Genomic DNA, 20,999 nt, shown 5'->3' on the forward strand with positions numbered 1-20,999 from the left:
GGCCAGGGCTGGAGATAACAGTGAATAAGACAGACTTGGTCCTGCCTTCCTGAAGACAGCAGTCTGGGATACATGAAACAACGAAAGAGGCAAAAATAATTACAAACTGAAGTGCGTCCTAAAGGACATAGAGTGATATTAAGAGAGAAAAGAAGGGGAGGCAAATTGAATTTAAATAAAATATTTTGGGGGGATCCCTGGGTGGCTCAGCACTTTAGTGCCTGCCTTCCTCCCAGGGCTCAGGATCGAGTCCCGCATCGGGCTCCCTGCACGGAACCTGCTTCTCCCTCTGCCTGTGTCTCTGTGTGTGTGTGTGTCTCTCATGAATAAATAAAATCTTTTAAAAATAAATAAAATATTTTTTTAAAAGAGAGAGAGAAAAGAGGCCACTGTAGCTGGGATGGTCACCTTCTCTGAGGAGGTAGCATTTGAACTGAGATCTGAAGGATGAGGAGGAGCCAGCTTTTCAAAAATCATAGAAAAGAGCACATTGGGCAGAGAAAACAGCAAGTATAAAAGCTCTAAAGCTGGAACCAGCTTTGTTCTTCAAAAGAACAGTACTCTGTTAGCCTTCCCTTTTCCCTTTCCACTGAGTCCCCTCGGCCTTGGAAATTCCCCTTTGCCCTGCTGCATCTGCCTTCCTGGACAAATTTCTAGAAAGCATAAACTAATCTGAATATCCATCAAAAGAGAGCAGTTAACTACATAAGGATTTAATTCCAATGTGAACTTTTATACAGCCACTGGAAAGTATGCTCCTATGTGGGGAGAAGGGATTAAAAATGTTTAGATACATATCCAGTAAGGCAGATATTTAGATACATATCTAGTAAAATTATCTTTTTAACTTTCTGGGGTTAAAGTATTAATGACTGATATTTTGATAAGCACTGGGTTATACAGGTGTCAGAATTTCTCAAATAATGTGCTGAAATTTGTTCATTTCATTGTATTTGAACCCCTCAGTTTTGTTAAGATTTTATTTATTCATGAGAGATACAGAGAGAGACAGAGACATAGAGAGAAGCAGGCTATCTGTGGGGAGCCTGATGCGGGACTGGATCCCCAGACCCGGGATCATGCCCTGAGCCAAAGGCAAATGCTCAACTACTTGAGCCATCCTGGTGTCCCTGAACCCCTCACATTTATTTTTTTTAAGATTTTTATTTATTCATGAGAGACACACAAAGAGAGAGGCAGAGAGACACGGGCAGAGGGAGAAGCAGGCTCCATACAGGGAGCCCGACGTGGGACTCCATCCTGGATCTCCAGGATCACACCCTGGGCTGAAGGCAGCGCTAAACCACTGAGCCACCAGGGCTGCCCTGAACCCGTCACAATTAAAAAAAAAAAAAAAAAAAAAAAAGACCATAAAATATTGAGCACTAGTTAATGATATGTATGCAGAAATATTTAGGTCCAATGGCTACTGATGACTGATTTAATGTGAAAAGCATCCAAAAAAATAACATAAACTGATGGATGGGGCAGATAGGTACACAGACACAGTCAAGTCTTATTATTCAGAGAAGTTCTGTAGAGTTATTGCAAACACTGAATTAGCAAATATTAAATGCTTGCTCCTAGAAGAAATGCAGTGATAGGTTCCATCAAGTCTCTGATCACAACATTTTCATCAACCAATCAGTACATAACCCTGTTTCTGCTAACGACACTATTTGACATATATTGTTGATTCATTAACATTGAATGCTCACCCAACAGCACCACAACTTTAAGATTATCTAACATACTTTTCACATAAGGCACATCACAGCCCTCTTGCACTTAGGAATGCAAGACAGCACTTGATCAGTATGCTGCTGTTTAAACAATGTAATCACCAACAAAAAGCACAAAATCATGGCACCAAATAGAGGACACATGTTTACAATATGAAAATTAAAGCAAAAAAGGTAGAGGAGTGTCACCTGTCAGTTGACTCAAATTTCTTGCTTCTCTGCTTAATGTTTGTTTGGTTTTTTTTAAGATTTTATTTATTTGTTTATGAGAGATACAGAGAGAGAGAGAGAGAGAGAGAGAGAGAGGCAGAGACACAGGCAGAGGGAGAAGCAGGCTACATGCAGGGAGCCTGACATGGGACTCAATCCTGGGTCTCTAGGATGAGGCCCTGGGCTGAAGGCAGCACTAAACCACTGAGCCACCCGGGCCGCCCATCTCCTTAATGTTCTTGAATGACTATGAAAGGGCCTCAAGTATTAGTTTGGGAGTTACAAGTAAATTTTAGCAAGTAGGCTAAATACAGAATCTGCTAATAATAGGATCAACTCTATGTGATCCTAATATTCACCCAGTAAATATAACAATTGTAGAACATAGGAGTGTTAATGGGAAATCTTCCCATTTTGCTGTATTTTTGTGAGTTTTTATATAATATTGAAAAAAATGTATCTCCCCATAACAATTTCTAGGCATTTCTCTAAGATGGGCCCCACAAGACCACCCAGGCATAGGTTATGTTCAGGGGAGGATCCTTGGGTGCCTTCCTTACCTAAGCAAATGTAAGCAGGTGTGCCAAGGTTTTTGTGGATTGAGAAAGGCTGCCTTTCCCCCTGGGCATCCAGGAACAGACAAGGATGGGCTGAGAGGAAGATACTGGAGTGAAAATCAGGCGAGGTTTGGGTTGGGGTAACCAGAGGAGGAGCCAGGATCTGCATTCTAACCTGATAGCTCCTGACATTGGTGTTGGGAAGGCAGGCTTAAGGGGGTTCCTGGGTGTCCCAACAGTTACAGGCAGGTGAGTAATCACAGACTGCATTTGTGTCCCCACTTGGAGACATAGGTCACCATTCCATCAGAGTGTTTAAGAGTCAAAAAGAGTTCCTAGGTATTTACCCTAGAGAAATGGAAACTTGTATTCACACAAAAACCTACACAGGAAATGTTTATAGCAGTTCTATTCACAGCTGCCAAATTCTGGAAACAAATGTATCTCAACCAATGAACAAATAAACTGTAGTATATCCCTGCCATGGGATACTACACAGCAATAAAATAAAAGGAAATGCTAATACCCACACCACATGGATGAATCTCAAAGGCATCATGCTGAGTGCAAGAAGCCAAATCCAAAAGACTACAAACTACAGAATTCCATTCAAAGCTTTATCAGTGGAGCACCAGTGGTTGCCAGAGGCTGGGGGTCAAGGGGAAAGACTGACTAGAAAGGACATGAGGGTATTTGGGAAAATAGTCAATATTTTGATTGAGATGGTAGTTTCTCAATCTATATGCATTTGTCAAATCTCACAGAAGTTTTCACTAAAATGGGTGAATTTTACTGTATGTAAATTATACCATAATTTTTTTTAACTAAAGGAACTGGAAAGTATAGACAAACCAGAGACTAAAAATAATAACTGACATAGGAAATGTGCTGTTTACACTCCTGCTCTACTTCTTGGTTCCCACCCCCTCACCCAGCCTCACAGTCTGCCCTCCACCCCCATCAGGATGCTCTCCAGGTTAGAGAGGAAGCACTGATATCACCGGCTAGTGGACACCAGGCACGCACTTAATGCCTCCTCAATGCTGGGTCCCCTGAGTGATGGACATCATGATCCCTCCTTCCTGCTTGAGCCTCTTGGCTCTCCCTGGTCCTTCACAGGCCCCCTGACGTGCCTCCTCACTCTCTGACAGTTCCTACTCTCTCTCCTTACCCAGCCCTGGTCCCCGTACTTAGGCCATTCTGTCTGGGGCTATAAACATACCACCATGCCCACCTATCTAGTCCACATCTCTCTCCTTTGAGATCACCTCCTTTGATCACCATCTGCTGTGTGTCTATTAATAAAACCTGAGATCCAGATCTAACTCATATGTGTGGTTTGACTAAACCCCACAGTTTGTTTCCCATAAGCTGAGCTCCAGGGTCTGCAACGGTTCTCGACAATTTTTCCCCATGGCTTCCCTTGCTCAAGAACTTACTGTGGCTCCCTCCTGCCCACTTTATTTAATCTAACTAAACTCTCCGATCCTCCCTCTGTTCCAGCTGTGCTGTGCTGTTAGCCTTCTTTCAAATTTACTTCCATACTTTTATCCACGCAGTGCCCTCTACTGAGTACACCCTCCCCACTTCTCTCCATCTTCCCAAATCCAGCCACCCCTGCCTCACAGATTCACATAGCTACTCCCTATACCCAGGGCCAGGCAGCAAGGTGGGGGCTTGCCCTGGGGCTGTGAGGAGGTGGGGGTAGTGAAGCTAGTCTCTGGGGCAGGAAGCTGTGGCAGGAAATTGTCAGCAACACAGTTTGAGAAGCTCCTCCCCGCAATGGCCACAGGTGCAACCTGGGTAGCCAGAGACAGGTTAGTGCAGCAGGGGGTGGGGAGAGACTGGCCCTTGGGGCCCAGTCCAGGGCCATAAGCCAAGATTGGCCACCTCAGACCAAAGGCCAAGGTAGCCCAGAGGCAGGAGCATTCCCTGTGCACCCTTAGCTTTATCACAACCTCCCTGTCTCACTGCCAATAACGACAACAGTAATAATAACATGACATTGCACGGATGATGGATCCAGGGGTTAGCCAGCCCTGTGTCTGCTTTTGCCTTCCTGTCTGTGCCTTTCTCGGCTGTCCTCACTAGTAAAACAGGGGGATGAGAGCCGGAGTGACCAACTTTCCCGTGCCCAGAGATACTAGGGAAGCCAGAGGAAGTAGACAGGAGGAAGCAGGAGATGTAAAGCCAGGGGGACAAGAGGCTGGAACATGTGTCTATGCAGCTCTGCTGCAGGCCTGGCCAGCATGCACCCTTTGCTTTCAGAGGAGCTGGCCTAGTCTGCAGGCTCTTGGTGGGACCCTTGACATGGATAGGTAGATCACATATTTCTTTTTTTTTTTTTAAAGATTTATTTATTTATGATAGACATAGAGAGAGAGACAGAGAGGCGCAGAGACACAGGAGGAAGGAGAAGCAGGCTCCACGCCGGGAGCCCGATGTGGGACTCGATCCCGGGTCTCCAGGATCACGCCCTGGGCCAAAGGCAGGCGCCAAACCGCTGAGCCACCCAGGGATCCCAGATCACATATTTCTGTCCCAGTTATGTTCCTACAGACTTCATGGCTTTCCCAGGAGGCAAGCTCACTATGAGCCTCCCCATCCCCTGCCTGGACTGACCCCATCCAGCCTCATCCAGCCACCTCATGAGCTGTGAGTTCAGAGAATTTGGCCATCTCAGAGTTTGCAGCCCCACTGAGAGATAAAGGAACATCAGCCTTGTTTTCACAGCTCAGACCCTGGGAGGAGAAGGAGGAAACCTGTGGTCCTTGCTCAGAAGGATCTACCTGGAATTCCATCATTAAAGCAGCCTCCTTGGGCAAAAGCAGAGTTCAGTCTATTCCAGAGAGACCTGATATGCGAAACATACTTCAAAGGAAACAAAGCTCAAGTGGTCAAACACATTTTCAAAAGCTGTGGAAAGCATTTTAGCATATTAAAGGCTCTGAGAGGCACTTGGGTGGCTCAGTTCCTTAAGCAATGACCCTTGATTTCAGCTCGGGTCCTGATCTCAGGGTTGTGAGATGGAGCCCTGCCTGGGGCTCTGTGCTCAGTGGGGAGTCTGCTTGAGATTCTTTCTCTCCCTTTCCTCTGCCCCTCACTCACCACCCCACCTTTCTAAAATAAATAAATAAACCAAATAAATAAAGGTAAATAAATAAATAAATAAATAAAGGCGTGGGGCACCTGGGTGGCTCAATCGGCTAAGCATCTGCCTTCAGCTCAGGTCGTGATCTCAGGGTCCTGAGATTGATGGTGTCAGGCTCCCTGCTCATCAGGGAGTCTGCTTCTCCCTCTCCCTCCCCCCTTTCCACTGACTCATGCTCTCTTTCTCTCACTCAAATAAAAATCTTTAAAAAAATAAAAAATAAAGGCTCTGAGAAGACCTGCATGGAAGGACTGTTTTAGCTTTGTTTTATCCCCACTCCCATGTGGCAGAGCCTTGAGGGTCTTCTATGCCACAGAACATACTCTGAACATCAAAAGCCCCAATTAGATATCCATTGTGAGAGCCCGGGAAGGGGGGGAGGAGACTGAGGCAGTAAGGCTGCAGAGGGAATGAGCCTATCCAACTGGACTTGGTGGGAGCTGGTGGGAGCTGCACTGAGCAGGCCTGGAGGCTCTATATGCTACCCTCAGCCAGATGCCAGAAGTGACCCCACCAAAGGCACTGCTGGAATGGGGGCCCAGTCCCTCTCTGCCCATCCCTTTTCTCACTGACTCCCAGTCTTCTGCCTGAGACCCTAAGTCCCCCCTAAAGCCACAATTCCTGCTCTTCAGTCCGCAATCATGGGGCCCCCTCTGCCCACCAGTAGGAGCAACACAGGTAATTTCAGCCAATAGAATGCCACCTTGGTTTTATTCTAAGTCACAAATGACAGAAGTTGGCATTGTGCCATGGGTGGCAATATGCTCCTTCATATCTTTTTCTTGACACCAGGGGATCAGATTTCAACCATGGAATCAGAGGTCTACTGTATAGTGGTGGCATGGTACTGAGCAGTGACTTAAGCTCACCAGACCCCACCTAGAAAATGATGCAAGCAAAGGTGCTTGACACCAGTAGATTGTAGGGATTCCATGGGATAAGGCTCACTGAGCACCAAGCACAGCACCTGGACCACCATTGTGTTGTCATGTCCTTCTCTTCTCTCAGCCATCCAGGACTCCTACCTCACTCAGGGGTAAAGCCCATGTCCTCACAGTGGCTCCCAAGCCCTTATGCAATCTGCCCAATCACCTCTTTATTCTCATTCATGCCCCACCAGCCACATGGGCCTCCTTATATCACTTGTTCAGTTCACCTGATGAAATCAGGCATGGTCCAACCTCAGGGCCTTTGCACTGCCTGTTCTCTCTGCCTGGACACTCTTCCCTCAAAATCCCTCACTTTATTCAAGCCTCTGCCTAAATATCACCACCTCGTCCAAGAGTTCTTCTCTGATCTCCCTCTCTAAAATCATCTCCCCTCTCTCTCTATCCCTGACCCAGCTTTATTACTCTTCACCACCAAAAATGGGATTTATCTACCAACTTGTTGACATAGGACCTGTGACCCCTGCTAGAATGTAAGCACTGTGAGAGGGAAATTCTGTTTTGTTCCCCTACCCCTACTAGCAAGGCACATAGTAGGTGCCCACCCCCTTCTCCTGCCAATATGCTTTAGGTCCCCTCTGTTGTCCCCTCCTCCTAGAAGCATTCCATGATTCCTACTCCACCTTCCCCAAGCTGAGTCAGGCACTTCCTCTCTTGTCCCAGGGCCCATCCTCCAATATCACAGCCCTGATAGCCGTTTATGACCACTGTGACCAGGCTGAGGTCCCTGAGGCAGAGCCTACAGCTGTCTTGTTTTCTTCTGGAGCCCCTGTTTCTTCCAAATACATGCACATAAGACAGACAACCACAACAGCCTCTGTGCCAGGGACTTTACTATGAGCATTATCCACTTAATCTAAACCTCACCTTGAGTCCCATTAAATGGGAACTGTTACCTCCATTCCTTAGCTAAAGCAACCGAAGCTCAAAGAGGTTAATGTCATGTTCAAAATCATGTGACCTGCAAGTGGTAGTCAGGATTTGAATGCAGGTATCTGACCCAGCAAGCCTGCACTCACCACTCTGGTAAATGTCCTTTAGGAGACAGAATCCCAGGACGCCCAGGTGGCTCAGTGGTTGACTGTCAGCCTTCGGCTCAGGTCATGATCCCAAGGTTCTGGGATCGAGTCCCGCATCAGGTTCTCCACAGGGAGCCTATATCTCCCTCTGCCTGTGTCTCTGCCTCTCTCTGTGTGTCTCTCATGAATGAATAAATAAAATATTTTTTAAAATTTTTTTCAAAAGAAGGAGGTGGAATCTCGCTCTAAGTTGGATCCCGAGGGGCTCTTATCCCAGGCTGGCCCAGGCGTCACTGCATTTTGAGGTTCCTTCAACAGTCAGGGCCCACAGCTGGGTGTTCTGGGGTTGGGAATAGGTCCTCGCATCCAGCAGACTTGCTAAGTGTCTGCTGATCGACAACAATACCATGAGAGCAGTCCCCGCAGACCCCAAGCTCTACTGCCTTGGTTTTAAGGCCATGTGACCTCAACAAGGAGTTTTCTCTCTCTGGGTGTCAGGCAGTCTCTGTGACTGTAAAAGGGAGAAGAGGAGAGGCTTAGGGGGTGGGAAAGGTGGGATGATGAGTTGGGAAGACAGGGCCTGATAGAAATGTGGGGATAGCCGGGTGCTGTCCTGTGCATTGTGGGGTGATTAGCATCATTCCTGGCCTTTATCTACTAGATGCCAACACCCCCTGAGTCATGACCAAAAATGTCTCCACACATTATCAAATGTTGCTAGGGAGTCAAGGGGTGTTAAAATTGGCTCCAGTTAAGAACGACAGCCTTGACCCTATGCTTTGGTTGGGGGCAGGGTATGGTCGGCATGGAGAAGTCTGGCTACTGCAGCCCCCAGGAGAATCTCCAGAAGCTACAAAGTCCAGAGCCTGACCTCCCAGAGCTAGTAGTGACCATTAGAATTACAGCAACATGCTCAGATAGCACCTACTATGTGCCAGGCACTCTAGATATACAGTTGATCCCAGAACAACACGGGTTTGAACTGCTCAGGTCCAGTGACACACAGATTTTTTACAGTACAGGAAATGTCTTTTCTCTTAGGATTTTCTTCATGATATTTTATTTTGTCTAGATTACTTTATTGTAAGAATATAGTACACAACACTGTAACATACAAAATATGTATTAGACCGTCCATATTATCAGAAGGCTTCAGGTCAACAGTAGCCATTCGCAGTTAAGTTTGCAGGGGGAGTCAAGTTACATGCAGGTGTTCAAATGCATGGGGTTTGGGCACCCCTAACCCCTATGTTGTTCAAGGGTCAACCATATTCGTTTACCTAATCCTCACAAGAGCCCTGTGCATGAGTGAAGGATTTATGGATCCAGGACTGGACATACACAGAAGTGCAGTGACTTGCCTAAGGTTGCATAGCACACACCAAAGGTGGCAGGGCCAGGACTCAAATCTAGGAATCTAGGCTGTCTGGCTCCGGAGTGTACACTTAACCACCGTCCAGGCTACCTGTGTGCCCTGTATCCGTGCCAGGGCTGCATGCAGGAGACAGGAGGACAGACGTAAAAAGGGGAAAAAAGCACAGCCCTGGAAGAGAAGAGGCTTCAGAGGTGGCACCCAAACATTTTTTATCCCAGGCGTCCCTGGCTCTGATCCCTCAGCAAAGCTTTAGTAAGCACCCACCGTGTGCTCACCACCCTGTTGAGACGAGAGTAAGGAAGCCCATCTTGGGTCATTTCACCACAGGGGCCCTGTTTCTTCCTGCAGAGACTCTTTCCTGCTTGGGACATTTTTTGCAACCTCTCATCCAAGAGTCAAGAACCAGGCATCTGCAAGGTGCCAGTATTTGCATCTGCATTTAACAGATGCAGAAACTGAGGCTCAGAGAATCTAAGCAACTTGCCAAGGACACACAGCGGTTGAGCAGGATTCAAACTGTTTTCTCCTTCCCCTCTCTGGGTCCCCCTTTAACCGGAGCTCCCTTACAAGTGGCTCAAGCCTGTCCTGGGGCCCCTGCTAGGACTCATCTGCATTTTGTTGTTCAAGTTCAAGCCCTGACAAGCCACCTTCATGCTCACGGGGCTGGTGGGGGCAGGGGACAGAACACATATTTGCTTTCTCTGGAAGATTCTCTGCTTCCTGGACCCAAGGGTGTCACCCTGATGGGGCCCAGCAGGAGCGAGAACTGAGCAGGCATCTCTGCATCCCCTGGAAACTACCACTCAGCTGACACTCTGGCAGGGAATTTGCTTCCCTTAGGGTGGCTGCAAGCAGTGTCTGCTTCCTTTTCCAGCTGGACACCACCCATTCCCGATCCACAGCCCCTCCTGGCCCTTTTCAGGAGCCTCCTAACTCTGTCCTCCTCCACCAGACCCAGGCTAGCCATGGAAATGGCGGCGGCCAGGGGCCGTTCCACCTAGGATGACATACCTGAGGATGTGCAGTTGATATCGAGGCAAATGGGCCACAGGTCTCTGGTCCCCAACGCCAACAAAAAGCTGGTTCTAGATGAAGAATTGGGACCCAAGAAATGAACTTGGGTGTCCGTGCAGCCCAAGCCCCCAGACTGAGGCCCTGCGGCTAACCACCTGCACACATGCCCAGGCAATGTGTAAGTAGGCCAGGCCCCATGGAGTCTTCACCCTCCACCCACTGCCCCAAGTTCCCCCAGGGTGTGGCTGTGGTGGCAGGACAGGGGCAGTGAGCCAGAGGGTGGCAACTTACCTGGGTACGCCAGCAGCCGTACAGAGGCCCAAGCCAGCAGGGACCCACGCCGGAAGGCCTGGTGTGCTCTTAGCAGCTGGTTTCTCTGAAACTCAACTGATTTCCTTGTTGTGAAGACAGGAAAGGGGGCTGCATCTGAAGTTTACGGCAAAGTCATGAAGTGCTGCGTTCAAGGAAAATGGAAAGTCACACGCTCCGGGGAGGGCAGAGGGCATTTCCGGGACCAAGCAGTGCCTGCCCCACACTCAGGAGTGGAGGCCAGCTACAGGCAGGGGTTATGCAAAGGGACCATTCAGACAACATCCCCAAACCCAAGGAGGAAGAGAGGGGCTACCTGTGCCAGAATGGGGGCAGGGAGCAGTGGCAGTGAGAGGCTGATCCCCAGGACTCAACGGAAAGAGGACTGCCCTCTCTTCCCCCTCCCAGGGGGACATGGACCCAAGGCCTGCCAGGTTGAGAGAGCTAGAGAGAGGAGAAATTTGCTCAGTGCAGCCATAACTCTAAGGTTCAGAGCACCTCCTGTGTGCCAGGCACTGGGACAGCAATGACGACCTGTCCCAGCCCTGAAATGCATCACAGGGCTGAGTCAACAGGGAGATCAGGGCTGGGATGGTGGAAGCCTGAGCAGGATGTGTGTTCAGAGGAGCCTCAACGCACATGGGAGATGCCAGAGGAGGACTCTGAGAGGCATCAGTCATTTCTTTAAGACACGAGACAGTGTGTCCCCCAGTGCCCACCCACTCCCTGCCACCCCGCTTTACACCTTCGCTGCATGTTACACCTGACTGATCACCACCTCCTGCTCTGGCCACAGCCCCCTCCTCATCCTCGTTTCCGCCCTTCCCTCACACTCACCCACACCACGGTGACCACGTGACCTCACATCATATCCACACCCTGCTATGTGGCCACTGCACCGGCATGGTGTCCATATCTCCTCTTCTCTCCCTCCAGCACCCCAAGGCCTCAGGGGGCTCTCACCCACCACTTCCTTGTCTTCTGGAACACATGGGGATGTCTTCGGTGGCTTACCCACACGTGCAGCCTCGAGGGTGGTGTGGGGATATCCTACACCACTGTTGAGACCCCAAGGACCTTTGTTCTCTGGGTCCTGCCACTTTGGGGGAAGTGGGCTCAGCTCCACAGCCTGCCGGATGTTTCCTCCATGCTCCACCTCAGGCCTTTCTTGGGGACCTCTCTGCAGGCTCTACTGTCCCCCAGTTACCTAAATCCACCCACCAAGAAATCTTTTTTTTTTTTTTTTTAAATCTGAGTTCCAGGCTGGAATACTTTTCTCCTACATAGATTTCCCCCAAACCATTTTTGTTAGAAACTTTCCTTTTCCCTGCAGGCATCACGAAACTCAGAGTATAGAAACAAATCTGTTTCCACACTGGACAGTCCTTTCTGTAGGAGAGAAGAATGCCCCAGCAGAGCAAAGAGAGCAGAAATCAGAGCACCAGAATCACATCATCTACAGTAAAAGTCCTAGTAGCACCTACTGAGCACTTCACTATGTGCCACCATCATAAGCAGTTTACAATTTAATCCATATAACCCATTTAATCCATTCTCCAAGTGAAGATAGAGAAGCCCAGAGAGGTTGATGAACAGATACCCAATGGCCAGGTGGGACTGAAGCCTGGGCCTTGTGGTCCCACAGCTCACGTGTGGGGGAAGGACCAGAAAGGTGAGTGCAGGCTGCGATGGGGAGTGCCTGAGGGTGGCAGCGTTTGGGGCCTCCAATCTCCAAGATATCAGGCCTAAGAAGGGTACTCCTGGCCCCTATGAGGCACTGGCTCAGCCAACCTCCAACCCTCTGCGGTCCTAGAGGTTGCTTTCTGAAACTACAAAGGTCGGCCCAGCCGGTGCTCAGGCTCAGACAGTTTGAGATTGGCTTGCAGATAAGGCCCTGTGTTTTGCGAAAGTGGAGAAAGGTAGATGAGTCTGAACGTTCAGAGGAAAGAGCAAACAGATGACGGATGGAAATGTGGGCTGGGAAAAATTGCAGTGCATTGGTCCTGCTGTCCACACATGCATAGAGACTCTGAAGAAATTAGTGGCTTGCCATCAGGCCTCCACACCTTTGCCCATGCAGCACTCCAGCCTGAACTCACTTCCCCCACCCACCTCCTCAACTGCCTGACTCCTACTCCTCCAGGTCAATGATTAAATGTGGCTTCCTCCAGGAAGCCTCCCAGTCCTCAAATTGAGCAGCGCGGGGGTGGGGGACTTTGTCAGTTTCACCTGACTTTCAAGCAGGCCAGACTGGTCACCAGATCACTGCTAGGGAAACCTCTGGCGTTTGGATGGGACTTGGGGGGGGAGGTGACTCAGCCTGCCACAGAAGAATATCACACCTCAGCACAATGATCCCAAAACAGAGGACACCCCTCCCCGTAGGACCCCTCCTGAATCTCCTCCCACCCAGGGAATCACCTGGGTGACCAAGCCACGGTGACTTTTATCTCCTTGTTCTTTCTGGTTCTGCTGCTTATACCTCAGGGGCCTCGAGCAAGCTACCTGAGCCTCCATTTTGTCATGTAGGAAATGGGGATAAAAATGGTACCTACCTCGTAGGGCTATTGTGAAAATTAAAACAGGCCTCAAAGCGAACACTCCATTATTGCCACCATCATCACCATCTACCGAGTTTCCCGATTTTCTAGAGCGTGCTAGTGAGTGCATGTAAGTCCAAGCGCAGCAACGGGATTCCCTTGCGCCCTCCAGAGGCAGCTCTTGAGTACTATATCCTACTAAGCACATCTTGGGATCCTAAAGGTTGAAAGTGATACCCTCCCTTAAAAATAATCCAGCATGGGAAAAAAAAAAAAAATCCAGCATGGTTTGAGTAAAAAGAGAATTGATTTGCCACCCCAGCCATACACTATGCCCTTCCCTGGGGATCATGAAGTGACTGGCTCCTTCTTAAGCATTCAAACAGAATGACAGCATTACCTCTTCAAATAATCCTTTCGGGTGTCCTATTTATTCAACACTGAGCACCCATGCTATGCCACTCTGTTCTGGGTACTCTAGATCTGCCGTGAACAACACAGATGAAAATCCCTTCCCTCGTCGAGGTGACATTCTATGGGGGGAGACAGAAAAACAATTAGGTATTCTACTGAGTATAGCAGATGGTTTCAAGTGCTAAGGAGTAAAATAAATCAGGAGAGGGTAGAAGAGGTCAGGACAGGCCTCACTGAGGGGCTAACCTGTGCATTAAGACTTGAAGGAGGTAAAGGAGGGAGCCATGGAGATATCAGGGGTAAAGCATTCTGGGGAGAGGGAACAGCAAGTGAAAAGGTCCTGGGGCAGGACTGTGACCTCTCTGAGGTGGGGATTGTCTTGTTCCTGGCTGTGTCCCCAGCAACTGGAGTGGCACTTAGCACATAATTGTGGTGTAAGTATGGCATGGATGGATGAATCACAGGGATAGCCTTTAGGAAAAGCTTGCTCAGTGCTCAAATGATGGTGCAAGGGTTGTTACCTCCTCCACCTGATGACTTCATTTTCAGACAACTTTTCTTTCTGTGGTCAAGATAGTGACTCAGCTTCAAATATTGCTCAAGGAACAAGAATATTGAATAAAATCTATGAGATCTTTAAAACTTTAAGAATGGGATATGATTCACTGAAATATTTTATATTTGGAAAATGTTGAAATATATATATCTGGCTACCAATTATTGAAAAAAAAAAAAAGGAAGGGGAGGAGAAAAAGAATCTATGTCTCAATTTTCCCAGCAAAAACTCTAACACAGCTCATCGGCTGAATAGATCACACATCCATCCCCCAGCTAGTCCCTGAAGCCCCTGGATGCCATGTGAGAGTGGCTTAGGACTAGGTCACATGCCTCATGCACACCACATTAAAATGGAGGAGGAGAACCCAAGGGAAGTCAGAAGCTACCGTTGGAAGGAGGGAGAAAGGATGCTGGCAGGCAAACTGCCAAAGTTTTGCAGAATAATCATAATAGCTAAGATTTATTTATTCCTTTATATTGAGCACTACTATGTGTTGGCCCCAGCGAAAGTGCAATGCTCACAGCAACCCCACAAAGTAGGTTAGCCCCATTTTACAGGTAGCGAAATTGAGGCCAAGAGGAAGCTGAGGCTTGAGATTCCACAGCAAGTAAGTAGCAGAGGCTGGGAGCCCAGAGCCTCCACAGGCCTTGACCCCAAAGTCCTCTGTGCTGTCTGGCACCCTCCCCTCACTCAGCCATGGCCAGGTTGGCTAGACAAACCATGGAGCTGAAGGTGAAAGGCCCCAGCAGGACAGCTGACTAAGAACACAGGAAGACAACTCTAGAGGAAGAGGGAAATGAAAGGGGAGGCTCTCAGTGAGCCCATCCATAGGCAATGGATCCACTAATCCAGAGGTTACAGGTGTCTAACTGTTCTGTATAGATCAATGTTTTTGTGATTTGTCCCACATAACCCACCACCTAGGCCCACATATACACAGGCAGTCCAAAGAATGTTGTTTGTGAGACTCGTGCTTTGTGAATAATCTTGGGAGCATGTTTAAAATATATCATCTGGCCTCCAGGTCAGAACTGGCTCTTCTGTTCTGGATGCCAAGAGCTACAAATCTTGTGTCACATCTCCTCCTGCTCCAGGATGGGCTGAGGCAGACACACATAGCCTGGGCTCCTTGAAAATATAAAAACATGATACCATGGAAATGCAGCTCGCTCCAAACTGCACGGAGGTGAACAAATGTTTAATTTCAAATTCTGTTATCTGCCCTATAAGTACAGCCCTTATGGGGATGGTCAGCTGGAAGTCTCACCTGAGAGAGGACACTCTGTCCAGGCCTCTCAATCGGGGCTCAGCCTGGCTGTTTCCATGGGGCTTCCCCAGCTATGAGTCTGGATATTGTAAGGACCTGATCTGGTGTACCTTTGCCTTATTCTTTTTTTTTTTTTTAAAGAGATTTTCTTTATTTATTCATGAGACACACACACAGAGAGAGAGAGAGAGAGAGAGAGAGAGACATAGGCAGAGGGAGAAGCAGGCTCCCCACAAGAGGCCTGATGTAGAACTCAATCCTGGGAACCCAGGATCATGCCCTGAGCCGAAGGCAGGTGCTCAACCACTGAGCGACCCAGGCATCCCTGCCTTATTTTCATTTCTTGCCTACTGTTACCTTCATCTGTGTATAGATTCCTTTCCTCTTCTGTTTCTATTAGGTTTCTATAATAACAATAAACTTTTTTTTTTTTTTTTTTTTTTTTTTTTGCCTTTTCGAAACTAAAACACAATTGCTGTGAATCTTTTGTGCAGAACACGGACCTGAACTTGTTCCTTAAATGGGAGCCTGGTAGGGGTGGGGTGGGAGGCCAACAGGAGGGTGGGCTGCCTCTTGGTTCTAGGGTCCCAAGAGGTAGGGATGAGGATGGGATGAGGATGGGATGAGGGTGGGAGTGCAACCTATCAGCTGCTCAAGGAAGAGTCTGGTATTTACGGTGTGCCTGCTGTATACCTAAGCCCTGACAGCCTTACCTCCTTCCAAGTTGAAGGGACACCAGCTATCCACTGCCAGGAAGGCTTTTCTAATTCCTTTTCTACTTCCTCGATGCCCCCAGCCCAGCACAGTGCCTGGCATACAGCAGGTGCTCAATAAATAGTTCTTGCCGAATGAACCACCTACAGCCCTATGAAAGAGGTAAATTCCTACCCCCATGGCAAAAATGAGGACATTGAGGCTCAGAGAAGGTCAAGGCGGGACCGATACTGGAGTCCACTGGGCCCAGCCTCCCAGGAGGCCAAGCATGGGACATACCTGGAGTTGAGAAGTCCCTCTGTCCCTCCTCCCTGCTCAGTGGTGACACTGTTGGGGGCTTAGAAGGATGGTTCAGACCAGCACAAGACAGGCCCAGGGCTTCCAGAGCTCTAGGACTCTTTCCTTATGTAGGACCACCAGACACCTTTAGGCATCTGAGCTACCTCTGCCCTCAGACTGCCCCATCAGCTGCCCCCAGGAAAGCCCAGTAAACCTGCCATGAGCAGGTATCTCTCACTGCCTGTCTTTCTCTACAGCCATTGATTCAACATCAAATTCTCAAACTTGAAAGGATTTGGTTCAAAGAGAGAGGAACATGTTGTCTGGCGGCGGCGGGGGTGGGGGTGGCTTAAAAAGAGGACAGAGGATCCCACTTCTCAAAGGGAAGTCCCTTAGAACTGGAGTCAGCTGTATACTTAGGGGGTCTACAGAGTTTGCCAAGAGCTGAAGCCAGCAGGGCTTGTCAGGGGCATTAACCTGGACCCAAAGAGTCACAGTGACTCCCTGGTGCTGGTCCATCACCCAGATCACCCAGGCCAAGGCCTGAGCCAGCCACAGTTGGATTCAAACAAGAAAGTGGGCTGATTTTTCACCGAGGAGAGAGGGATACAGAGGAATGCCCCACTCAGATCCAGCCTGGCCTTGACTTGTCCTCCAATTCCCCATGGCTTAAAGCTTTGAGGGCTTCCCCACTTTGGGAGAGCAGACAAAAAAAAACATATGACTGGGAAAACCCGAAGGGAGTCCTTGATGTAAGCCACCCACCAGGCCTGCTTTTCCAGAACTCCTCTTTCCCTGGGGACAGCTTCACTCACTCCACCTCCCAAAAAAAGGAGACTAGAAATCCTCCCTACTAATTCCTCCTCAGCAGGTCTGAAGGGTGACGAGCTGGGCTACTCCAGCGGATCCCCGGGGCTGGATTAGAATCCAGGCTGCCCTCTTAGCTATGTGACCTCTAACGGGTGACCTTACGTCTCTGAGCCTTCCTTCTCTTGAGATAAGATGACAATCATCCCTCAAGGAATTTACATTCGCAATAGGTTCTCAGCAAGTGCAGCTTATTAACGTGCAGGATGGGTCCCAGACTGCAGGTGCCCCAGGAGACTTACTGCAGCGGCGCACCAGCCAGGAAGGGAGCGCCGAGGCCGCAGCAAAGATTTAAAGAAGCTTCTGTAAAGAACCTTCTCCAGTGGAGGGAAGGGCAGGCTCAGCCTGCATCCGGGGAAACTCTAAGTGTCTGAACAAGAGCCACCGGTGCCTGGCCAGCAGCACCCGGGAGCCCGGCCTCCTGCGTGCGCAGGGGTGAGCGCCCGCCGTGCCTCCCGCCTCTAATGCTCCCCAACGCACCCAGGTCCTCCCCCAGTTCTGCATCTGCTCCGGCTGCTCCGGCTGCCCTCGGGCCCCGCGGGTCCCTCCGATGTGCCCCCCCACCCCGCCCCGCCTCCTGAGGCACCTGCCTCCCTAGAGCCCGGTTCACATCCAGGCGAACCCCCCACCCCGATGCCTTCCAGCCGGGCAAGGCCCGAGCCCTTGCCCGCCTGGACCCGGACCCTCTGCGGAGGCCACGGCCCTCCTGCTCCCCGACTGCCACCGGGGTCCTCTCCCTGCGGCCTCCCCCCATCTCAGTCCCCCCGGGGGGCCGCAGAGGGTGTGCAGCCCCTTCGGGTGGCGGCTGGGGCGCAGACCAAGGGGAGGCTGCAGGATCCAGGCGCCCCTGCCCAGCCCTGGGGCAGGCCCCTGCGTCCCCGGCCCTGCAGAGAGGGCGTCCCGCTCTGCTGACGCCGCCTTCCAGCGCAGGGCCTCGGGCTGCTGAGCTACCCTGGCAGCCTCTCCCGGCTCCTGCAACACCAGGCGTCCCCCACCCCTTCTCCCCTCCCGACCCTTCCTGCCATTGAGCTTAGAGGCCTCAGTCCACCACCACAGAGTTTCAGCCAGCTGTCTGCCCTCTCCTGGAAACCTGCGAGGGCCAGGCCTGCTTCCAGCATCTTTGGTCACCTCATGTATTTTGAGATTGTCTACATATCAGGTGCTCAATTAATACCTGCTCTCTGAATGGCTGAATCAGAGAATTGATGCTTTAATAAATCAGTCAACCCAGAGTTGGTCAGGTTTGTCCTCTGGCAAATGTGCTGAGTCTCCTGCACTAGCCATGAGTGCCGCACCACACTACAAGCATCCTGCGGTAAAACATTTGTTCCTTGGTCCATTCAAGATCGCACTGAGAAGGTAAACATTTTGTAGAGCACACCTCACAGCCAGAAATCCAAATGCCTCTCCACAGTGTCTGGATGGAGAATTGCTTGGCACCACAGCTTCCAGTCCTGCGTTGGCTGGCCACACCACCTGGCTTAGATATGGGACTTGCTCTTCAACAACTGTTTCTGTTTATCGCTGTGTTTTCTGAGGTTCTTTTCTTGATACTTTTGCCACCAAGACTTCCCACTCATAATAAAAACATTATACGTCGTGTTTGCCGGAGGATGTCTAAAATAAAAGACACAAAACCATATTTTTTTGGTTTTCTGTCCATATTTTTGGACAGGAATTCCTACTGTCTACTCATTGGCTGGTGATATAGGGGGCTGTTTCTGAGGGATGAGCATTCTACTTCCCATCAGGGAGGTCTGTCATGTGTGAAATTTATTTTGCCTCTGGGCACCAGAAAGCCTCTGGGAAACTCCTTTCCTCTACTTTCTGATAACACAGGCTCTCCACAGATTGCCTCTGTGGGACGGAAGCACAGTCTTGACCACTTCTGATACCTCCAAGAGGCACAGAAGGGAAGTGACAAATCTGATTAGATAAGCCCCAGTAAGAACTGTGAAGTGGGTCAATCTTATTTCCAGAAGCTCTTTAAATCTTCCATCTCTAACTCCTGCCACATTCTAGGCTCCCCTTTCACTTCAGGGACCCAGTTCTGTCTCAGAGGAGGAAGCAGGATGTGAGGTGGTCCTGGCTAGCCTGAATGAGTTACCAGTCCCAGGAATCTTGGTGTTTAAAGAACTCCTTTAGGGAAAGCAATGTCACTCTTGTGGGCAAATTTAAGTACTGTTACCTCCAAGTTGGGTGGGGCGGGACACTTCACCCTCCCATGCCACACCACAGCCGCCTTTCCCTGTGGACAGGCCAAATACACAATGCGGTATTAGGGAGGACCCGAGGGGCCTTGGGAAGCTGCTTTTCCCTGTGATTAAGCAGTGTGTCTCAAGAGATACAGATGGAGGCACATAATTTCAAGGTGCTATTACTGCAAATGTTTAATCTTGTAAGCCATTTACTTTCTAGTGCCTACCCATGGTTGTGGCCACTGTGCCAGAGCCCTCTCATGGCTAGGTGGGGTGGGGTGGGGTGGATATTTGATATATTTAATAAGTGCTACAGACAGACAGTAGTCAAATAAAGTAGCTACTGTCAGAGCAGAGCCCTGGAGGGCCACTGCTGGGCCAGGCATTAACCCTTCATTTGCAGGATCCTGGGGAAGACTGGGAAGTCTGTGGGAGGTCCTGGGAAGGACCAGTGGAGGGATCTTTCAATATTCTAACAACCAATACTGCTGACCCATTGTGAACAGGCCAAATAGCCCTGAGCTCGTCTCCTCCACAGCCTCATCCCACCCTGCCCTCATATTTTTATTTTCCAATCTTTCAGCCAGAGGCTGTACCATCTCCTCATTTAGTGGCCCTCAGTGTGGAAATAGGTGTAGCCTAACCTAAGGTCTTTAGAGGCAAGCAGGGTCCAAGCCATACCCAGCTACGCATCAAAACCACCAAGGCAGGGCAACCCCAGTGGTTTAGCGCTGCCTTCGGCCTGGGATGTGTGATCCTGGAAACCGGGGATCGAGTCCCATGTCGGGCTCCCTGCATGGAGCCTGCTTCTCCCTCTGCCTGTGTCTCTGCCTCTCTCTCTGTGTCTGTCATAAATGAATAAAAAATCTTAAAAAAAAAAAAAAAACCACCAAGACAATGCTTAAAAATTCATAGCCTGGGCCATTGTACTTTATGACTACACAACCAGGCTTAGATGTCCCTGCCTTCCTCCTAACTCCAGGATTAGCAAGAAGCTCTGGGGCTCCATTGTCACAAATACCCATGAATTCTTTGAAGCAAATGGGAGCTAAGAGCCACTCACAATGGCCGTTTCCTCCTGATGCACGTGGTCAATGCCAGCAGCAACAACGTTGTGACCACGAGGATTCCCGCCACCGAGGCAGCGGCAAGGATGATGTTCCTCTGGAGAAAGTGCAGAAGCTGTGTACATGGCACATTCTTATCTTGAGTATCTAGATGAAAAGACACATGGCAAAGTAAACAGAAAGAGACAGCCCTTGATAGATCTGCAGGGACATCCTATTAGCTCGGCTTCCAGCAGATCTGAAAACCTTAGTAATTTTAGCTGCTGGCTTCAGAAGTCCTCTTGAAGAAGAAACTGGCCTTAAGATAATAAACTCATATATTGTCTGGCAGTGACATCAGATGCTGTTTGGTGGTGGAGATGAGATGCTGAGGATATGAGCCAGCAAGCAGCAAAGCTTCTTCCCCAAGAAGGGACAACAAGGTACGGTTTGCAGGAGGAGAAGAACAGAGGAGAGGTCAGATGGAAGGAGAAGGCAGGGGCCCCCGAGGAAGTGGAAAGCTCTACAATGGCTACTGAAAACAATGGAGTCAAATATTCAGTATGAAGCTTCCCCCCATCACCCCACTGTCCCAGCTTCAGGTTCCCGCCATATATATAATCAGCCTCAAGTGCGTAGGTTTGGGGGAATTTCACGCACAAGTGTAAACATTCTGCCAGACGATCTTAAGCTCTTACGGACTGTAGGGACTTGCAGAAATCTTGAGGGTAGGTTGGGAATGCCACCAAGTGTGGGCTTGGTAGCATTAACTAGAGACCCCAGCTGACATC

At 49.5% G+C, this 20,999-nt stretch overlaps 2 protein-coding genes across 11 annotated transcripts in view; both read right to left on the reverse strand.

Annotated features, from left to right (window-relative positions):
* Window positions 1-18,279, reverse strand: part of ZAP70 (zeta chain of T cell receptor associated protein kinase 70) — a 31,179-nt gene extending 12,900 nt beyond the window's left edge. For 2 of the 7 annotated variants that reach the window (XR_012003293.1, XM_072768089.1), the window contains exons 1-4: window positions 13,265-13,397; window positions 12,880-13,081; window positions 10,307-10,469; window positions 10,013-10,086 (exon numbers count right to left, since the gene is read on the reverse strand). The gene's annotated coding sequence lies outside the window, so the exon portion shown is untranslated. Of the gene's footprint in view, window positions 1-10,012; window positions 10,087-10,306; window positions 10,470-10,640; window positions 11,082-11,161; window positions 11,306-12,879; window positions 13,082-13,264; window positions 13,398-18,138 lie in introns of those variants that run through there. The other 5 variants (XM_072768092.1, XM_072768091.1, XM_072768090.1 and 2 more) reach the window with 5 other exon arrangements.
* The window catches only part of C11H2orf92 (chromosome 11 C2orf92 homolog), a 46,045-nt gene continuing 43,200 nt past the window's right edge, over window positions 18,155-20,999 (reverse strand). For all 4 annotated transcript variants that reach the window (XM_072768098.1, XM_072768097.1, XM_072768095.1 and 1 more), the window contains 2 exons: window positions 20,226-20,376; window positions 18,155-18,581 (listed from right to left, as the gene is read on the reverse strand). In XM_072768098.1, coding sequence (XP_072624199.1) covers window positions 18,446-18,581; window positions 20,226-20,376 — 287 coding nt within the window. In that variant the 3' untranslated portion in view covers window positions 18,155-18,445. The remainder of the gene's footprint in view (window positions 18,582-20,225; window positions 20,377-20,999) is intronic.

This window comes from Canis lupus, chromosome 11 (genome assembly GCF_048164855.1).
Source record: "Canis lupus baileyi chromosome 11, mCanLup2.hap1, whole genome shotgun sequence".
NCBI lineage: Eukaryota > Metazoa > Chordata > Mammalia > Carnivora > Canidae > Canis > Canis lupus.